The sequence below is a fragment of the Pipistrellus hanaki genome (assembly GCF_964339955.1).
Source record: "Pipistrellus hanaki genome assembly, chromosome: 14".
NCBI classification, from domain to species: domain Eukaryota; kingdom Metazoa; phylum Chordata; class Mammalia; order Chiroptera; family Vespertilionidae; genus Pipistrellus; species Pipistrellus hanaki.
The window spans coordinates 25,320,025-25,340,930 of record NC_140516.1 but is presented as its reverse complement, the minus strand read 5'-3'; the positions used below and the strand labels follow the sequence as shown (position 1 = coordinate 25,340,930).

At 41.0% G+C, this 20,906-nt stretch overlaps 1 protein-coding gene across 1 annotated transcript; it reads left to right on the top strand.

The window, feature by feature from the left end:
- Nucleotides 1-4,497: 4,497 nt before the first annotated feature.
- TFAM (transcription factor A, mitochondrial) lies at nt 4,498-19,986 on the top strand. The gene is made up of 7 exons (XM_084904816.1): nt 4,498-5,585; nt 6,139-6,257; nt 8,949-9,019; nt 9,427-9,576; nt 12,570-12,665; nt 16,361-16,417; nt 16,887-19,986. The coding sequence occupies exons 1-7, from the start codon at nt 5,485-5,487 to the stop codon at nt 17,028-17,030; spliced, it is 738 nt and encodes a 245-aa protein (XP_084760942.1). The 5' UTR covers nt 4,498-5,484; the 3' UTR covers nt 17,031-19,986.
- Nucleotides 19,987-20,906: the final 920 nt, after the last annotated feature.

Genomic DNA, 20,906 nt, shown 5'->3' with positions numbered 1-20,906 from the left:
ATATATCTCTCTGAATATGTTTTCATATTTCTACAATAGAAATAATTTCTCCTCATAGGATGTGTAAAAGGATTAGATTAAATTGGCATGCAATTGAGCAATAAAATATAGTTCATTATTTATATCGATCAGGTGTTTTACAGTAATACAAGGGCAAACACTAGGTTATACTATTTATTAATAGCATTGTTCCATCAATATAATTCTGGGTTTATCCATTCTTTACAGGAATATCCACAACATGAATTTGGGTTTTATAAATTTGCATAAAATTATAGCTATCCTTTTTGCTTGTCCTGCCTCCTGCTGACTCACAGAATCAGCTGTAAAACAGAGAGCTATATTTATTTTACATAATGCTGCTACAGCAATGTCTAAAAATAACTCTGACATGCTCTTAATAATTAAGGCTGCAGACTTTGTCCTAATTAAGAAATAACTCAAACTAATATGAATATCTGGGAACTATTAACATGTGATAGCTCTTTCTAATTTTTCTCTCCCTTCCATCCTTTTGTATATGAATTTTATTTCTATTTCATCAGCTATTTTGTATGCTGATTTTAAAGGCAAACTCCAATGAAGTGATAACAGACCTTAAGTGAAGGGGAAAATAATACATTTTAGAAAAATGTACAGGAAAGATAAAATAGGAAATATTCAGATTATAATTTTTCCCCTTTATTGCTGCAATGAATTATAATACTTTTGTAATTTTTTGCATGTTTATTCTTTCCCCCCCACAATATCTTACTTTTTTTGTGCTTTGGAGTATCTGAGAGAGTAATTGAGTATACAAGGATTTCCGCAGTTCCCTAACCAAAATATAAAATATATTTTAAAAATATATATACTTTTAAAAAAACATTACAACCCAGAGTGCTATATGATATTCACAAGTAAATAATACAAGCTTACACACTATAGATCCAAGGAAGATATTATGGACTGGAATTATGTGGTTTCTTGCCTGAGTCTGAGGGATAGTTTAATATAATGGGAAAAGTGCAAAACAATGAATTGGAAGACCAGATTTTCAGTACCACCCCTTGCTAACTAACTGTTGTAATCTTATGACTTGGGCTTTCTGATATTAATTTTTCTCAAATGTAAATTGGGAACCATGATGATGATATCTTTTCTGCTTCACTTCAATCATAAAATAATATAAAATGTTCTGAAAACATTAAAATATGATTAAAACCTGAGGATGTATTGTTTTAATTTTTCATTACATACCATAGTATTTTTTTAATTTATTTTGTTAACCCTCACCCGAGGCTATTTTGTAAAAATATGTATTTTTTTATTGATTTTTTACAGAGAGGAAGAGGGATAGAGTTAGGAACATCGATGAGAGAGAAACTGATCAGCTGCCTCCTGCACACCCCCTACTGGTGATGTGCCTGCAACCAAGGTACATGCCCTTGACCGGAATCAAACCTGGGACCCTTCAGTCCGCAGGCTGGTGCTCTATCCACTGAGCCAAACCAGTTACAGCTGTTCTTCAGTTCTTTTGTTTTTTAAAAGATATATTTTATTGATTTTTTACAGAGAGGATGAGAGAGGGATAGAGAGTTAGAAACATTGATGAGAGAGAACCAACGACCAGCTGCCTCCTGCACATCCCGCACTGGGGATGTGCCTGCAACCAAGGTATATGCCCTTGACCCGAATGGAACCTGGGACCTTTCAGTCAGCAGACCGACGCTCTATCCACTGAGCCAAACCGGTTCTGGCTCTTCTTCAGATTTTTTATTCACTTGATTTTTAGATTCACTTGTTGGTAGGTACGTATTTGATGTCTTTTTGTTGTTCATAATTCTTACCTTTACCTTTTTCTTATTCTTCTTAAAGAATACCCTTCAGCATTTCATGTAATCCTAGTTTGGTGGTGATGAACTCCTTTAGCTTTTTTCTTGTCTGTGAAGCTCTTTATCTGCCTTTCAATTCTGAATGATAGCTTTGCTGGGTAGTGTGTGAGAGGGCACTCTACAAAGACGCTGTCATACAGGGAGTGAAATGCAAACACAAGTGTGCAGTACACCAGATTCGGGGCTGACGGTGCCCCAGCAACAACATAACCCACGGCCAAAGGTGAAATCACGTGGTCCTGTGAGAAACTGGGCTCCCTCCTCTCTGGTTTCAGGGTGCGTGACCCGAGAACCACCACTGCCAAGTCACTGCAGCTCAGCAGCTCCTGCGTTGAGCGTCTGCGCCCTGGTGGTCAGTGCACATCATAGGGACAGGTCAGATGGTTGGACACTTAGCATATTAGCCATATATATATATACACACATACACACACACACACACAGAGAGGGGGGGGGGTGCGGGGAGGGGCCCGGTGCACAAAATTTGTGCATGGGGGGAGTAGTCCCTCAGTCCAGCCTGCACCCTCTCCAATCTGGGACCCCTCGCGGGATGTCTGACTGCCCATTTAGGCCTGATCCCAAATGGATCTCACAATCCAGGACAGCTGGCTCCCAACTGCTCGCCTGCCTACCTTCCTGATTTTCACTAACCACTTCTGCCTGCCAGCCTGATCACCCCCTAACCACTCCCATTGATGTCTAACTGTTCCCCTGCCAGCCTGTTTGCCCCCAACTTCCCTCCTCTGCCAGCCTGGTTGGTCACCCCTATCTGCCTTCCCCTTCAGGCTTGATCAACCCCAACTGCTTCCCCTTGCAGGCCTGATCCCTCCTAATTGCCCTCCCCTGCTGGCCATCTTGTGTCCACATGGGGGCAGGATCTTTGACCATATGGGGGCAGCCATCTTGTGTGCTGCAGTGATGGTCAATCTGCATATTACTCTTTTATTAGATAGGATAGAGGCCTGGTACATGGGTGGGGGCCCTGAAGCGTGTCCCAGATCAGGTTGGGGGTTCCTTTGGGGTGTGGGGCAGCCTGGGCGAGGGGCCTGTGGTGGTTTGCAGGCTTGCTACGCCCCACAGCGACCCAAGTGGAGGCCCTGGTATTTGGGATTTATTTATCTTCTACAATTAAAACTTTATAGCCTGGAGAGGGGCCACGCCTTCTGTAATGTAAATGAGTTTTAAAGAATATTGGTATTTGATAAAAATAGGCATGTGACAAATCAGATTTATAAAATCTTTACAAGATTTACCAAAATGACACTTTGAAACAAACTATTTTATAACCCAAGAGATTTATATAAAACATCTGAAAGAACAAAAACATTCTTCAAAACTAAACAAATTGTTTCCAAAATGTAATTATAAGGAATACATACTTCTCTCTTGGCACTAGATTATAACTCTTTTCCTCTGCCACTAAATTTTACTGCGAGTAGGGAAATGCTGTGTCTTTTATCTATGTTTGGGGCCTTGTAAATAGTGTGTACTCAGGGGGGAAAACTTTCTTTAATGACAGGATGGGAAGTTTGAAAAGCGATGATCTGGACGGTCCCTTTCAATCCTGAGAGTATGAAAAGGCGAGTTGCGAGTTACCACTTAAAAGAAGTGAGCTCAGTTCTTTGTAGCACCAAAGGGCCAATGTTCCAAAGCTAAAACTGAAAGGAAGTAGGCCCTCAGCTCAGTCTCACACAGGTAAGAATTTTCTATTACAGCTGTCCAACAGAGGAAAGAAAGGCTGTTTCAGGAGATGGCTACCTTTGAAGTAACTATAAAGTAAAAGCTCTAAGGGTCCTTCGATATCCTTAGTTAGGTTCTTCCCAATCTTTCTCATGCCATTGCCTATACAGGAAATCGTACAGCACATCTATCAATACCTCAAAGTGTACTTGTCCCAAGTTCTCCCGGCTTTTGGTTGGGAAAACTGATCTAGTACAGATCCTTATCTGCAATGGGGGGAAATTGAATCTTAGAGAAGGGATGGGGTTAGAATGCATCTTTCTGTCAACTAATGAGCCAGTTGCCTTCCCACAGATTAAGCAGGGTTGCATGCCAGGCTTGAGGACTAGGTCAGCGTTTGCTGCAGTAGATGGCATGCTGGTCCAGACCAGTGTTGCTTTATTTATTTATTTATTTATTTATTTATTTATTTTCTGGAGAAGCTGGGCTTTTAATTTTAAAAAAATATATATTTCATTGATTTTTTACAGAGAGGAAAGGAGAGGGATAGAGTTAGAAACATCGATGAGAGAGAATCATTGATCAGCTGCCTCTTTTTTAAAAAAAATATATTTTATTGATTGTTTACAGAGAGGAAGGGAGAGGGATAGAGAGCTAGAAACATCAATGAGAGAGAATCATCGATCAGCTGCCTCTTGCACACCTCCTACTGGGGATGTGCCCGCAACCCAGGTACATGCCCTTGACAGGAATCGAACCTGGGACCCTTCAGTCTGCAGGCCGACACTCTATCCACTGAGCCAAACCGGTTTCGGCTAATTTTTTTTTTTAAGTTTCTTTATTGATTATGTCATCATAACCAACTGTCCTCATCCCCCCATTCCCATCCCAAACCTCTCCCCACGTATGCCCCCCCTCCCCCCCCCATTATCCATGACCACTGGTTAGTTAGGCTTCTATGCACGCACACAAGCCCTTTGGTTGCTCTCTCCCCCTTAGACCAGTGTTGCTGTAAATGTGGTCCCGTGCCCACCACGTTAGACCTTGTCAAACCTAGAGGTGCGCGTTGGAAACGCGGATTCAGCCCTGGCCATGGCCAGTGTGGCGCCGTCGTTCGCCCGGGGCGGTCCCCGTGCACCAGAGGTTGCCAGTCCGGCTCAGGGCACAAGCCTCCGCCGCGGGTTCCATCCCCCGGGGTGAACGGGAGGCCACCATCCGGTATGTCTCCCATGGATGCCCCCTCTCCCCCGACTTCCTAAGGTCGGTGAGTCTTCAAAACGAAACGCGAATTCACGGGCACAGCACAGACACAGTGAATCGCGTTTTTAGGTTTGAAAACACGCTCCGCTCCACTCCATCCCCGGCGGTACTTCCGGCTCCGGCTGGACCTGAGCGGCTCTCACACGTCTGACCTCCGGGCGGCGCGGACGCCCGGCCGGGCCGTGCGGGCCGAGCCGTCTGTTACGTCCCCGCGAGGCAGGCGCCGGCGGACGCCCGCGGGGCCCAGTCCGGTGAGGCCGCCGCCGCAGCGCCACCACCTCCTGGCCCCGCTCGCGGAGCCCACAGCGGAGGCGGGGGCCGGGGCCGAGGCGGCTCAGCGGCGCCCCTTGGAGGCGGCGAGGCCCCCCGCAGGAGCGCCGGGCTGCAGCTTCCCCGCTCCGCCTCCCCCAGCGCCGCCTCCTCCTTCTCTGTAGTCCCGCCCCCCTCCGGCGGAAGTCACGACGGCGCCTGCGCGCTCCTGCCTCACCCTGTCCCCTACCTACCAACCGGAAGTGGACAAACTTCCCATGGTGCCTCGCGAGCTGGGGTTTTGGTTCACAAGCTTGGAAGGTTGAACGCGGGTTTTGGTGGCCTTTGTGGGGGTCGCGCTGCCGTGCCGGGGCGCTGTTTGCGAGATCGGGGTCCGGCGGCCGCCGCCTCGCGGGGTGCGATGCCGCTGCTTCGGGGCGTGTGGGGATTGCTCAGCGCCCTGGGCAAGTCCGGCGCCGAGCTCTGCGCGGACTGTGGGAGTCGGCTGCGCGCACCCTTCAGGTAGGACCCGGGCGGCCAGGGCGCCGGACGCCCCGGGGCCGGGATGGAGCCGGTGTCTCCCACTTTCTGGCCCTCCCAGGAGGTCAGGGAGGCTCAGACCCTGTGGTTCAAGTCCTCGACCTTGCCAAGGGGAGGGTGCCTTTGCAGGCCTTTTTCCTCCAGGAGTACCCCGCTCCATGCTCCCCCCCCCCCCCCCGCCCTCCTCCCCTCCGTGCGGCCTCCGAGCACCTGGCTCCCTGGCCGGTCCCTGTGAAGTCACGCCGACAGTCTCCCGCCTTCTTCTAGGCATTGAGGAGGCGGGGCCCAGGAGCCCAAGTCCCTGTGTTCTGCACGCTCTGTCTTTTTTGGGAGGGGAGGGATTCTGTTTTGCAGGCTCTTCCCTCGGGTTATGTCAAGATTGTCAGTGACACTAGCTTCCCCCCCCCCCCCCCCCGAAGGTGTCAGATGCATAGTATCTTGATCATCTCTTATTTGGGACATGTGTATTTACGAGTGAATGTTATTGGCGCTTCAGTCCTTGACATTGGTTCTTTTTCTTTTTGTTTATGCGTAGCTTCGTGTATATACCCAGATGGTTTTCATCCACTTTGAGTAGTTATCCAAAGAAGCCTATGACTTCTTACGTTCGATTTTCTAAAGAACAGCTACCCATATATAAAGCTAAGAACCCAGGTAAGGAGTTGGGGGGGCTTGTGCTCTTCTCTGATGTAATAAAGAGCTCACTTAAGCAGTTAAGCCGAGCATTTGATACACGCTACCCACCATCCACTGACTGCAGGAACATAACCTTCTATTTGAGGGTCTGTGAAAAAGCAGGTCAAAACTTATTTTTCACCAAGTAGAAATGTTTTTGTGTTAATTCTCACCTGAGGATGGATATATATATATATATATATATATATATATATATACACACACACACACACACACACACATACATACATACACACACACACACACACACACACACACACTGAGTGGACAAATTATTATGATCTCTGAACACATAATAATCTGGCCACTCAGTGGATATCCTATATTGAAGCATCCATCTTATATAAAAACTGCTGTTTGAAATTTTAACTCTGCTATTTGGCATCTGTAAATGCTTGCTTGCTTAAATAATAAGGAAAATAAGACTACTCTCACTTCAGAGAGGCCATTAAACCTTCCCCGGACAAAATTATCAGTGCTGGCACCAGGTCAAGCCTTTGGTTGAGGTCTCAAGGCCCCAGCCCATAGTGGCTCTTTAAGAACTTGCAGAGGAGGCCAGAAACACCCCATATTTGGGAGACAAGGCAAAAACATAAATAGGGAAAATTCCTCCTTATTGGGGCCCAGAATTTGAGAGACATTTTCCTCTGGACCCGCGTAATAAATGTAACTCCATCTCTAAGTATTGCTTGGTTCTTATCTAGTTTTCAGTAACAATATAATAAAAGGTTAATATGCAAATTGTCCCCTCAACCAGGAGTTTGACCAGCAGGCAGGCCGGCCAACCGCCCATGTCCCCTCCCTCTGGCCTGGCTGGTTAGGACCCCACCTGTCCATAAATTCATGCACCGGGCCTCTAATATATATGTAAATTGTGTGTGTGTATATATACTGAGTGGCCAGATTATGTATTCAGAGATCATAATAATCTGGCCACTCGTGTATGTGTGTGAGTGTTTGGGGGGAGAGACAGAGAGAGAGAGGAAGATCAGAGACACATTGGTTCGTTGCCTCCCACACACCCCCAACCAGGGCAGGAGCTTGCATCCTAGTTCTGTGCCCTTGACCGGAATTGAATCTATGACCCTTTATACCCAGGGCTTATACTCTATCCACTGAGCCAAACCAGCTAGGGCAGAAATGTTTTAAATATAATTAAGAACTAATGAAAGATGTTTTTAAAATAGCAGCATGTAGAATACAAAGCAACTAAAGAAGAGGATATGAAAAAGCTTAATTTTGGGCCTAGCTGCCATTGGTGTAGAGGACCACCATGAATCATTTTGTCTCTTGCCTAGTCCCTTCTGCCACAGGGAATTTTTAATGGAAGTTACAATAAAATAACTTCTGTGGAAGTGTTCTGTAAACTGTAAAGGCCTATTCAAATTACTGCTAATGCAAGAGCTTTTGTACTGAAAGATTTCCAGGTAGGATGTTTGACAATTCCCTAGAAAGGCTGTAGGGCCTTCATTTGAGGTTGTAGTATAAAGATAGTAATTAAATTAATAATAGCTAATTTTTGCTTATGATTTCTAAAGCCCATTCACAAACAATACATCAAAGGGCACTTCTGGAAATCAAATGAGATATAATAAAAATTCTCAAAGAATTGGTTTATGAAACATAATGAAGTGCTCACATCTTTTTAAAATGTAGGAGTTGAAATTAATAAGTGGTTTGTTAAGCATGTATACCCTTTTTAGTTGAGATGAGGAAGGAAATGGGGACTAATGAATTTAGAAAAGTTCAGTTTGTTTGCAACTGGTATTTCTGTAATTCAAATCCAAGATGGTGGTATATGAATTAAGACTATTTTCTTCTTTATTCAGATGTTATGAACTTAATTCCTGAAAGGCTCAAAAAAAAAAAGTTTGATTAAAATATCAAGTAAAGAACTTGAATAAATTCATTACTGAACTGCTTAAAATAGCAATCAAGTTCTGAGGACTGTTTTGGTGATATGTGATACACTCCTTGATTATTAGATAAAAACTAATAATTGTTATTCTTAACCTGAGGATATTTTTTCCATTAATTTTTTTAAAAAATATATATTTTATTGATATTTTACAGAGAGGAAGGGAGAGGAATAGAGAGCTAGAAACATCAATGAGAGAGAAACATCAAGCAGCTGCCTCCTGCACACCCCCTATTGGGGATGTGCCCGCAACCAATGTACATGCCCTTGACCGGAATGGGACCTGGGACCCTTCAGTCCGAAGACCGACGCTCTATCCACTGAGCCAAACCGGTTTTGGCTCCATTAATTTTTAAAGTGGAAGGAAGGAGGAGAGGCAGAGAGAAGCATCAGTGTGAGAGAGACACATCAATTGTTTGCTTCCTGTAGGTGCCCGACCTAGAGTCAGGGATCGGGATTGAGCCTGCAACTGTGGTATTGCCCTTGACCAGATTCGAACCCAAGACCCTTAAGTCTGTGTGCTGATGCTCTCTCCACTGAGCCAAGCTGGCTAAGGTTAAAGTCATGTAAATCGGTTAAAGGAAAGCTAAATCATTGTATTAGGTTGTGTGTGATACAGAGTTTCTAGTAAAACTTACTTTTAGAGCTGATGTATTATGATTTCCTGGAAATCTTTAGAAGTTGTTCATGTGACATAAAGTTGTGACATCTTTTCTTATTCCAATTCATAGATGCGAAAAATTCAGAACTAATTAAAAAAATTGCGGAAATATGGAGGGAACTTCCTGAATCACAGAAAAAAGTAAGCATATAGGTTTTCAACATTGCTGGCCAGTTATTCTGCAGTTGTCATACCCTTTAAAAGCCCAAAGTACCAGAGATGATGTTTTTGTTGTTGTTTGTTTTTTTAAATATCTACTATCTACAAAGGAACTTCATACCTTCTGCTCTTCATAACTGATGATAATAGGGATGCGTGGGGTGGTGATGAAGGGTTGGCAGCAATGTAAAATTGAAGGCTACTTACTATACTCTCAAGTTGGTTAACATGTATATGATGGAAAAAACACGGATTTTGGTCCATCTGAATGTGATCCCAGAGCACATTTTCCACGTGATGGTTCAGTCTGTCTTTATCTGAAGTCATGCAATTGTCTTTCCTTGGTAGCAATAGTTTATTGACTTCTTATTGTTTATATTTATTTATAGATATATGAAGATGCTTACAAGGCAGAATGGCAAGCATACAAAGAAGAGATAAACAGACTTCAAGAACAGCTTACTCCAAGTCAGAAAGTATCTTTGGAAAAAGAAATGATGCAAAAGCGTTTAAAAAAGAAATCGATATTAAAAAAGAGAGTGAGTATCATTGAAACATTCTTTTCCTTTAACAAAGAACTGAAATTTAGATAACTATATGAATATAGGGTCTTTTCTCTTACTTTGATGATATGTGTGGTGACTATATGGTAGAATGTCAGGTATACTCCAGTCAGGAAAAATGGGATCATCCTCTTCTGCCACTAGAACCGTTTGTCATTGAGTCTAGCTTGGAAACTCTTGTTGCTACTTTGGGATGTATCTGATTCTAAAATACATAGTTAGGACTGGCAATCAAAGCTGTAGGAACAGCCAAATCTTGGATAGTAAAAATCTTTGTTTCTGAGTTTTGTCTAGAATAGAGATACTGATTTGAATTCTTCTAGAGGTAATAGTGAATTTGATTCTATTGTATATATTGCTGAATAGACTAAATTTATTAGCACATCAGGGAAAAGTGCCTATTGTATTTAATCAAATAAGTCCCTTTAAGATGATTTTTTTTCTCATTGAAAACCCTTCATAGGGCCCTGGCTGGATAGCTCAGTTGGATAGAGCATTGTGATACACCAAGGTTATGGGTTCAATTCCCGGTCAGGACACATTGACTGGGAATTGAAATAACAAGCAGCCAATGAATGCATAAAATAAGTGGAACAACAAATTGAGATTTCTTTCTCTCTCTCAAATCAGTAAAAACAAAAAACAAAAACAACCCATGTGGTTCAAATTTTGTGGTTCCTAACTTGAGTATTAATCCACATAAATTCCATCGTTTGAAAATTAAACATTTTTGTATAAAATCAGTATTAGGTATGAAGTGGTTAGCTTGCTATCTAGCTCATATAGTATAGAAAATGGTCATCAGAATTAAAACTATTACTCTGAAAAAGTAGGTTAGAACCTTTAATGTCCAATGCCAAAATATGCATTCCTGATCCTAATGTTTTAAGTCCTCTTAAGGAGTCAGCCAATTTCAAGTCAGTAATCTAATGTTGCTGATCCAATTAGTATTGAATAAAGATTCCAATAGGGAGAAATACAGCCTCTGCCTTGGGGATGGTGTTTGGAGGGGTGTACTAAAGTTTACTCTCCCTTTCCTCTCAATGCATGCAGCCAGTGCTGAGCGGAGAATACCAGAATGAGAATTAGACAGAAGCGGTTTCCCTTTCAAATATTTCTTGTCTTCCTTTCTTCTGGTATTCCCATTATGTTTTTGTTATACATAATGTTTTATGTTTGCTATACATTATGTTTTAGTTGTCCCACAGTCCTGAGTGTTCTGGGTTTTTTACCCCCTCATCTTGGTTCTCTTTATTTTTGTGTTTTCAAGGATTCTATTAATATGTCTTGTAGCTCAGATTCTTTCGTCAGCTGTGTCCAGTCTACCACTAAGCACATTAAAGGCATCCTTTATTTCAACTACAGTGTTTTTGCTTTCTAAAACGTTGTTGTTCTTTCTTAGGATTCCTGTTTTTCTGCTTACATTGCCCATCTGTTCTTGCATGCTGTCTTAGTGTAATTAATCATAGTTTTTTTCATTCCTGACCTGATCACTCTTAACATCCCTGCCATGCTTGCTTTGTCTCTTCAAACTGTGTTTTTTTACCTCTTAGTGTTACTTGGAATTTTTTCATTATAGCTGGACATGATATACTGGCTGAAAGGAATTGCTGTTAAATAGTCCTTAGTATGGTGGTGAGGCGTTCTCTAGTGCTGTAATTAGGTGCCTGTCTTTCAGTGATCCTATGTCTCTGACTGTGAACTGCACAAGTATTTTCCAGTTTTCTCTCTTCCCGTTAGTTGGGACAGGATGGCTAGAGTGGGCTGGGGTTGGGTATTTCCCTTCCATCAGGTCAGTTAGCTTTGATAATACTCCAGGACAGTGGTCATCAATCTTTTGGATCTCACGGACCATCAGTGGTCCAGACCACCAGTTGGCAATTGCTGTTCAGATTAGCTCTGATTACCATAACTAGTTACCCTTAAGGGCATGCATCTATATATGTAAAAGCCTAAGCAACTGTTATAATTGAACGACTGGTCAACCAGTCGCTATGACATGCACTGATTTTGTGCACAGGGGGCAGATGCTCAACACAGGAGCTGCCCCTTGGTGGTCAGTACACTCGCACAGCCAACCTTCTTCAGCCCCTCTCCCCCCAGCTTGCCGCTCCTGCCCTCCATTCCCCCTAGCCCCCCAATAGACCCCAATTGAGGGGCCAGCTGGCCAACCTCCCAGGGTCTCTCCCCCTTGCCGGCCAGCCCTTCAATAGACCTTGATTGCCGGGCAGACTGAGGAATCCCCACCCCCCCCCCAGCATAAATTTGTGCACCAGGCCTCTAGTTGTTAATAATAATGCTCAAGACATTTCAAAATGGTTTGTTTTCCTCTCCTCATGCTGGAATCGTGGGTAGAGGGGCATGGGTTTTTCTAGATATATATTGTGGTAATCTGGTCAAGCTCCTGAATTTGTAAATCTCACATTATTGTGAGGACCTTCCTATGACTGGGTCCTCTGAAGTTCTTAAACTCAGAGTTGTCCACACAGAACCTGCAGCAATTTGTTAAAGTTCACGTTTCCCCACCTGGCCTTGTCAGCTTACATCCTGTCACCGACATAGGGTGGCTTGGGTGAGGGGCCTGTGGTGGTTTGCAGTCTGGCCATGCCCCCCAGCAACCCAAGCATAGGCTGGAAGCAGGTATCCACTGAGCCAAACCAGTTAGAGCTATTTCATTTTTTAAAAAAGATTTGTACATATGTGCTCAGTTATTCAGTTCATGGAAACCATGAAAATAATATGTAAAGGAAATGTATAGAAAATAACTCAAAATTTATTGAATTTCTCAAAATAATGCTATCAAATTCTGACCTCAGGAGGGAATAATCACATACTTTATATAAGAATCAAAACATCCATTTTAAGGAACATTCTGTAATAATGCAAAGTAGTGAATACAGTTTCTGTAAGTAAAATTAAGTCTCAGAGATGTTAAAACTGTATCTAACTCTTCCGTTTTCTCTCCTCAGGAGTTAACACTGCTTGGAAAACCAAAAAGACCTCGCTCAGCTTATAACATTTTTATATCTGAATGCTTCCAGGGAGCTAAGACTGGTTCATTACAGGTAAAATAGAACTGCATTTATTTTTTAAATGTTTATTTTAGTTTTAGAAATAATTAGATAGGAAATGTTAGGGGTATTTTTGTTTCTTCTATCAGTGTCTTTCTTGGTTTATTGATTCTGTTATAGTAAGGATACATGGGAGATTAGTTTTAAGAGTTCTTTCATGTCTAAAAATGCCTCTTTTTTCACATTTGCTAGTTTGGGCATAGAATTGTTTCATGTTCTCATCATTGATGTATCTATCTCTTTCTCCCTCTCCTTTCCTCTCTGAAATCAATTTAAAAATTTATATATATATAAATTTTTAAATATATATATATTCCTAATCAGTTTGGCTCAATGGATAGAGTGTTTGCCCGTGGACAGGAGAGTCCCAGGTTAAATTCTGGTCAAGGGCTTGTACCTCCATTGCAGGCTTGATTTGGACTCATGGGGGAGGCAACCAATCGATGAGTCTCTCTCACATTGATGTTTCTTTCTCTCTATCTCTCCCTCCCTTCCACTTTCTCAAAAACTTAATGGAAAAATATCCTCGGGTGAGAATTTATAAAAAATATATATATAAAACTTTAAAAAACATTTTAAAGAGATTATGAAAAAAATTGAAAGCATTAAAGTAATTCCTTTCAATTCTAAGAGTCAGAGCAGTTATTTAATGATTAACTGTCCTTGAATATATTAGAAGTGCTTATGAAAATAAATTAAAATGTTCAAAACATAATATTTATGTAGTCTCAGGTAATATCTGGTACCTCTGTTTTTGTTGGTCCTATCTAATAAAAGAGAAACATGCAAATTGACTGTACATTTGCTATGCCCACAAGCCAATCAGGAGCAAGTATACAAATTAACCCAACCAAGATGGCAGTAGCCATGGAGCTGGAGCAAGCAGGAGGCTTGGGTTGCCCCTGGCAATGGAGGAAGCCAAACTTCCCACCTGCCCTGGCCTGCCCTGGCCGCCGCTCAAGGCTACAAAGTTTCAATTATAGAAGATAAATAAATCCCAGATACCTGCTTCTAGCCTATGCTTGGGTTGCTGGGGGGCATGGCCAGCCTGCAAACCACCACAGACCACTCACCCAAGCCACCCTACACCCCAAGGGAACCCCCACCCTGATCTGGGGCACCCTTCAGGGCAAACCAGCTGGCCCCCACCCATGCATCAGGCCTCTATTCTATCCAATAAAAGAATAATATGCAGATTGACCATCACTCCACACACAAGATGGCTGCCCCCATGTGGACGCAAATGGCCACGACAAGATGGCCAGTAGGGGAGGGTAGTTGGGAGGGACCAGGCCTGCAAGGGAGGGCAGTTGGGGGCGATCAAGCCTTCAGGGAAGGGCATTTGGGGAGGACCCAGGTGGTTAGGGGTGACCAGGCCTGCAGGGGAGGGCAGTTAGGTGCAATCAGGCTGGCAGGAGAATGGTTAGGGGGTGATCAGGCTGGCAAGCAGAAGTGGTTAGTGGCAATCTGGAAGGCAGGCAGGCGAGCAATTGGAAGCCAGCAGTCCTGGATTGTGAGAGGGATGTCTGACTGCCCATTTAGATATCCCTTGAGGGTTCCCAGATTGGAGAGGGTGCAGGCTGGGCTGAGGGACACCCCTCCCCCCGTGCATGAATTTCATGCACCGGGCCTCTAGTAGGAAAATAAAATTCATTCAAAGTTCTACTCAGAAATAATGGCCCTCTCTCCTTCACAGTCCCTTCTTCTGCCCCTCATTTGCTACCCACCCATCTTCCCTTTATTCTCTGTTCTCTGGGTTCTTCTATCCATTGGTCTAAACGGGCAGTTGGACATCTCTCTCACAGTCCAGGACTGCTGGCTCCCAACTGCTTGCCTGCCTGCCTTCCTGATTGCCCATAACCGCTTCTGCCTGCCATCCTGATCACCCCAACCACTCCCCTGCCAGCCTGATTGATGTCTAACTGCTCCCCTGCCAGGCTGTTTGCCCCCAACTTCCCTCCTCTGCCAGCTGGTCACCCCTAACTGCCCTCCTCCAACTGCCCTCCCTTGCAGGCCTGGTGCCTCCCATCTGGTGCTGGCCATCTTGTGGTGGCCATCTTGTGTCCACATGGGGGCAGGATCTTTGACCACATGGGGACAGCTATTGTGTGTTGGAATGATGGTCAATCTGCATATTACTCTTTTATTAGATAGGATAGAGGCCTGGTGTATGGATGGGGCCAGCTGGTTTGCCCTGAAGGGTGTCCCGGATCAGGGTGGAGGTTCCCTTGGGGCATGGGGCGGCCTAGGTGAGTGGTCTGTGGTGGTTTGCAGGCCGGCCACGCCCCCTGGCGATCTAAGCAGAGGACCTGGTATCTGGAATTTACCTTCTACAATTAACTTTGTAGCCTGGAGCAGAGCCAAGCCTCCTGCTGGCTGGGTGGCTGCCACCATTTCTGTTTGGGACTTATGTATCTTGTATAAATGAAACTTTGTAGTCTTGAGCGGAGGCCTAGACCAGGGTGTGTGGAAAGCTTTGCTTCTTCCATTGCCAGGGGCAACCCTAGCCTACTCTCTCCAGCTCCATGGCTGCCACCATTTTCTTGGGATTAATCTTCTATAATTGAAACTTTGTATCCTTGAGTGGAGGCCTAGGCCTGCCAGGGTGTGTGGAAAGCTTGGCTTCTGTTGCCAGGGAAACGCAAGCCTCTCAACTGCTCTCTGGCTGAAGCCATCTTGGTTGGGGTTAATTTACATACTTGTTTTGAGTGGCTGGTGGGTGTGATTTGAGCAGAGTGATGGTTAATTTGCATATTACTCTTTTATTAGGTAGGATTGATTGAAAAGCCAGGTTAACTGGACACTTAGCATAATCGGCTTTTCTTATATAGGATGAAATAAATCAGACCAGAGAAAGACAAATACCATATGCTCTCACTTACATGTGGAATCAAAAAATAACTGATCTCATAGGTAAAGAAACAGATTGGTGATTGCCAGGCATGGGGAGTGGATGAGATGGGTAAAGGTGGTTAGAAGATACAATCTTACAGTTATAAAAAAGTCTTGGGGATGTAATGTACAGCATGGTAAATAGAGTTAATAAATTTGATAGTTGCTCAGAGTAGATCTTAAAAGTTCTCATAAGAAAAAAAAATTATGGTGACAACTGTTAGACATTTTTTTTTTAAATATATATTTTTATTGTTTTTTTGCAGAGAGGGAGAGAGAGAGAGTTAGAAACATCAATGAGAGAGAAACATCAATCAGCTGCCTCTTGCACACCTCCTCCTGGGGATGTGCCCACAACCAAGGTACATGTCCTTGACCGGAATCGAACCTGGGATCTTTCAGTCCGCAGGCCGATGCTCTATCCACTGAGCCAAACCGGTTTCGGCAAGACTTATTGTTTTGACCATTTCAGAATATATACAAATATTGAATTATGTTGTACACCTGAAACTAATACAATGCTATATGAAAATTATATCTCAGTAAAAAGATAAGTATCTTTATTCCAGTCATTTTGTATATTTTAAGTTTAATTTAGAAAGAGGATATTAAGAATTGAGAGACATTAATATCTGAGTATGATAAAATGATGTAAAAATGATGATTTTTAGTATCTGAATTTTACTAAATGATGAATTTTTTAGTATCTGAATTTTCTTGAAATGAGTAATAAAAAACAATTTTTCTTTAATCACTGAAGTCCCTATATCTGTTATTTAACATACATTGTTTTGCAGATAAGGCTGAAAAATATAAATGAAAGGTGGAAAAATCTCTCTGATGCTGAAAAGCAAGTAAGTATGGTTTTAGTCTCAAATATCTAGTTAGAATATCTATGAGAATGTATTAGGGCAAGGCTCGATTCACGTGAAAACGACCTTATATTACTTCTAACACAGTTAAAATATTTTTAAATAATTTCATATTCATAGAATCAATTTGGCTTTTTTCTTTTGGTAGTTTTTAACTGAAATAAAATTGATATTTAAAACAATGTCACACCAAATCCAGTGTCCAGTGTATGCTATGCCAGTCACACTGTGCCTCTGCTCCTTCCCACATCCCAAGCCCTAAAATTGTAACAATTTAATGAATACCAAATCTGTCTCTCTTACCTTATCTCACAAAAACATTCCTCCTCCAATCCCCCTTTACACATGTAGAAGAATAAGGTAATTTTTATGGTATATATGGAAGCATTTCATAAATTAATGGTGAAGATTCTTCTGAAGAAATCATTTTAACAATTACACTTTTTCTCAGGTATATATTCAACTTGCTGAAGATGATAAAGCTCGTTATTACAGCGAAATCAAATCTTGGGAAGAACAAATGATTGAAGTTGGACGTGAAGATCTTCTTCGTCGCAAAGTGAAGCCCCAATCAAAAGGCAGTGAGGAATATTAAGTAGAAGACTGAGTTATGGTCATAATGGATAGACACAAGAAACCAATTAGGTCTCAGTATCTGAAACTGTTACAAAATTAAAAGGATAAAGCTAGTCAACATTTTATAATCTTTTTTTTTTTTTTTTTTTTGCCCATGGACTTCTACCAGTTCAATACATTTTGTATTGGTAAATCTTTCTTTGGAAAACTCAAACATAGAAAAGTTCATCCAAAATTTATTTTGTGTTTAGAAACTACTGAGGATCAAAGTAATCATGAAATGTGTCAGTAACATTTTACCTTTGATAAAGGTGAGTCAGACTGTGAAGTTTTTTTATAATACTGATGACTGTGGAAAGAGTATACTTGTCTCCTTATATTATGGAGGCAGGGGTTTCCTATTCAGAAGTGTCCCAGATTGTAGAGCCAGAGTGTTCTATGATTAATTGTGCATTTTTTAAAAGACCACCCAGAGCTCATTTAGATAAGTTCCAATCCTAGGTGTACTTTATTTTCAGAGCTGATGGTTCTACAGGCAAGGGCTTGCTCATTTCAGTTGTAATTTTTTTGTACAAAAGATGGAGAGATTTGTGAACCTTTTCTTCATTGTCTTTTTTCCTAAAGTAAAAAAAAGCTAAGAAGTATATACTAAATCAATGCATATTGTTTTATATGTCACAGAACACAATTTTTGTTTCCTAATTATATGTTTAAGGTAAAACATTTGTTTTACAGCTTCTGTCTATTTTTTTTTCTTTTCTTTTTAAGTAGGGATTTATATTCTGAATTATTTTTTTCTCTCTCATGTGAGTATATTTTTCAGAGAGAACTTATTTGGTAAGTTTTAAAATGAGAGATCCAGAAACAAGTTTTTAAACTCTCTAGGTTCACAACCTGTAATTTTAAAACATTTTATATAAGAGAAAAGACTATATAAGGGACAGCCAACTCTGCCCAAATCCAGCCACAGCCTGCTTTTTCATGAGCTAGAATTGTGTTTACCATTAATAAAAAAAATAAAAGGATATTTCAAGGCACATGAAAATATGTTCATTGTCCATAAATATTATGAAATACAGCTATACTCATTATCTATTATTTATAGCTGCTTTTGTGCAACAGTGACAGTTGAGTAGTTGCTTCAGAAACTCGTTTGCAAAGCCTAAAATTTTTACTGTCTGACTCTTTACAGAACAAGTTTGCTAACCCATGATTTACAGTATAGTGTAGTATGATAAGCATACTAATATGTTGGGATAGGTTTTTTAACTGATTGAGAGGTTCTTGTTTTAGAATCTTTGTCACCATTGTCTTAAGAAGAAAAAGGTCAAGTCACAGAAGCAGCTAAACAAACTGTTGCTCCACAGTGTTAGTAAGAAAAATAATCTTGTTTCAAATTATTTTGTATAATAATTTCACTTACTGTAAATAAGATTCTCTTCAGTTACTTCCTATGACTTAGTAAGTGAATCTTATGAGTTTCCAATTAGCACATATCACAAAAACCTTTCCATCTTTTACCACTTGTTTATCATCTTGAGAGCTAGCAAAAGTTTTCATTGTTCATAAATATTACTACCTTTTTGAGCAAAATAATTCATCTTTCATCATCAGTTCATAAGAATAGGATAACCCAAAATTCATATGTATCTTACATTATGCAAACTATTTAGGAATTCTGGATTCCAAATCTACAGAAAAATTTTGAGGATTTTTGTTGTTTGTGGATAGAAAATAAATAAAAAATCATGACTTGTTCTATACTGAACTTGACAAAAGTATGTACTAAAGAGAAAAATATACCAAGGGGAAGCTTAAGATTTAAATATTTGAAGTTAGGTGTTTTCAGACAATTTCCCCCTGTGGTTATGAACAGGACATAGTTGGCTCTGAGCTAAGTAGATGCCGTGGGGGGAGGAGTTGGGGAAGAGGAGGTGTGCTAGTGTCTGTCGCAGCCTGCCTCAATGGGGTTTCCGGGAGAGAGTGAGCCCCAATTCCCCGTGGCACATAGAAAGGTACTGACGATGTACCATACTTAGGAGAATGGAGAAAATCATTGAAGTCATACCCTGTGTTCTGTGCTTCAGATGAGCCCCAAGGAGAATGTGGGAGTCAGTCGTTTGTGATGAAGGACGGGTGAGGTTAGAAATGAATTATGTAAACATCTTTGCAATTACTTTGTTCTGTGTTCTTTCAGCACCCAACTACATCAATATTTTATACAGAACACATTCAAGTCATATCTTCCCAGTTAGTATATTAGGAAGTTTAGTGACGAGTAAGTTCAAGTATTTACAATTTAATAAAGGGGGAAAAGTGTGAAAAGAGCTAAAGCAAAAACAGTAACATCAAATAATATTTAGTTTCCTTTGTTTCTAAAAGAATGTCATTTTTAATGCTTTAAATATTAAGGTAATCTGAGTCCACAACTTGGTTAGTAAGTTTCAGTACATATTGAAGACTGGAATGCATATACCAAATGTTTTTTGAGTTTAACAGTATGTCCAAATTTTCTATTATGAAGAATAAGAAATTATGTCAAATTACCAGGGGCCACTCATCTAAAGCCTTGCTTTTTAGACTTAAGTTGACCTAACAGTAATTGCTGTAGGAGCTAAAAGAAGAGTGTGCTAGGGGGGAAGATGCTGAAGAATTGAAAGTGGTGTCTATGCTTTTCTGAGCATATGCTGTTCAGAATCATAAAGAGATTTCTATACTTTTGTTCATTAGAGTACTAGCATTAGGTTTGAAATAATTTGATGGTAGTAGAGGATTGTGTAGTAATTCTACTTTCTGATGTTTAAAGGATACTGTGTGAAGATTCAGCCTATTGTAATCATGTAAATTTTGCTATTGCTTTTGGCTAAAACTCCCTTCTTGAAAATGCCATTTTTAAAAAACAAGGTGTATTTTTTATAGTTGCTACAAATGTGTGTATTTAAATCTGAATTAAAAGATAAGTTGATTTAAAGTAACTAGCAAATTTCATTGATTTTTTCCCCCCCTGATATTTACCTTACATAAAATTAATCACCACCAGGAAGTTTTTATATATTAAGTGATAGTACCCATTGATTTTCATAATTTTATCAATATTAACTGTGAGAATATTCCCTCCCTTTCTTTCCTCTCTCACAGCCACTCTTCCTTCTCTTCGTAGCACCAAGCTATGGTTTCTAGTTTATATATGTGGAGTGTAAGAATATTTGAATTTACTCTTGTTTTGCCTGTATTAATTTAAAGTTTGTTCAGTTTTATTCCTCCTCCCGCACTCATCGTGTATAAAAGATAGAGGAAGAAGTGAATACACAATTTTGATCTTACAGTCTGTTAACTACTGACCTTCATATTAAAAAACTTGATTTGGTTATACCCATTTTTAAGGTTGTATATTTATAAGGAATTTTGTGCATTGAATTGTAAGTAGGATTATGTGATGAGAAGAGGGCTCCAAGTTACTGTTTTTATTTTTTGTTAATTCTCACATGAGGATTCTTTTCCATTGATTTTTAAGGAGGGGCGGGGGAGAGAAAGAAACATCAATGTGAGAGAGACATCAATTGGTTATTGCCCCTACTTGGCTTGGGATCCAACCTGCACTCAGGTACATGCCCTTGACTGGGAATTGAACCCTTGACCCTTTTTGGTGCATGGCCCAGTACTCTAACCACTTAGCAGCACTGGCCAGGGTTCCGAATTATTTTTATTAATTACTTAGAAATTGTTTAAGCCTTAGGACCATTCTACTCAATTAAAAAATTTTTCCCCCTTGGTCACCAGTCACAACAGATTCTCAATACTGTGTAACTAAAGTGAACAGGAATTTTACTGGTAGATACAGATGCCCAGTATTCCCAAGCTGGAATTTATACTTTGACTATAAGACTATTTAGGT

Bases quoted from the DNA above. Each gene is read 5' to 3' on its own strand.
- TFAM (XM_084904816.1), top strand. From the start codon at position 5,485: ATGCCGCTGCTTCGGGGCGTGTGGGGATTGCTCAGCGCCCTGGGCAAG. The intron at 5,586-6,138 runs GTAGGACCCGGG...GTTTATGCGTAG, and splicing joins CGGCTGCGCGCACCCTTCAG to CTTCGTGTATATACCCAGAT. The intron at 6,258-8,948 runs GTAAGGAGTTGG...TCCAATTCATAG, and splicing joins ATATAAAGCTAAGAACCCAG to ATGCGAAAAATTCAGAACTA.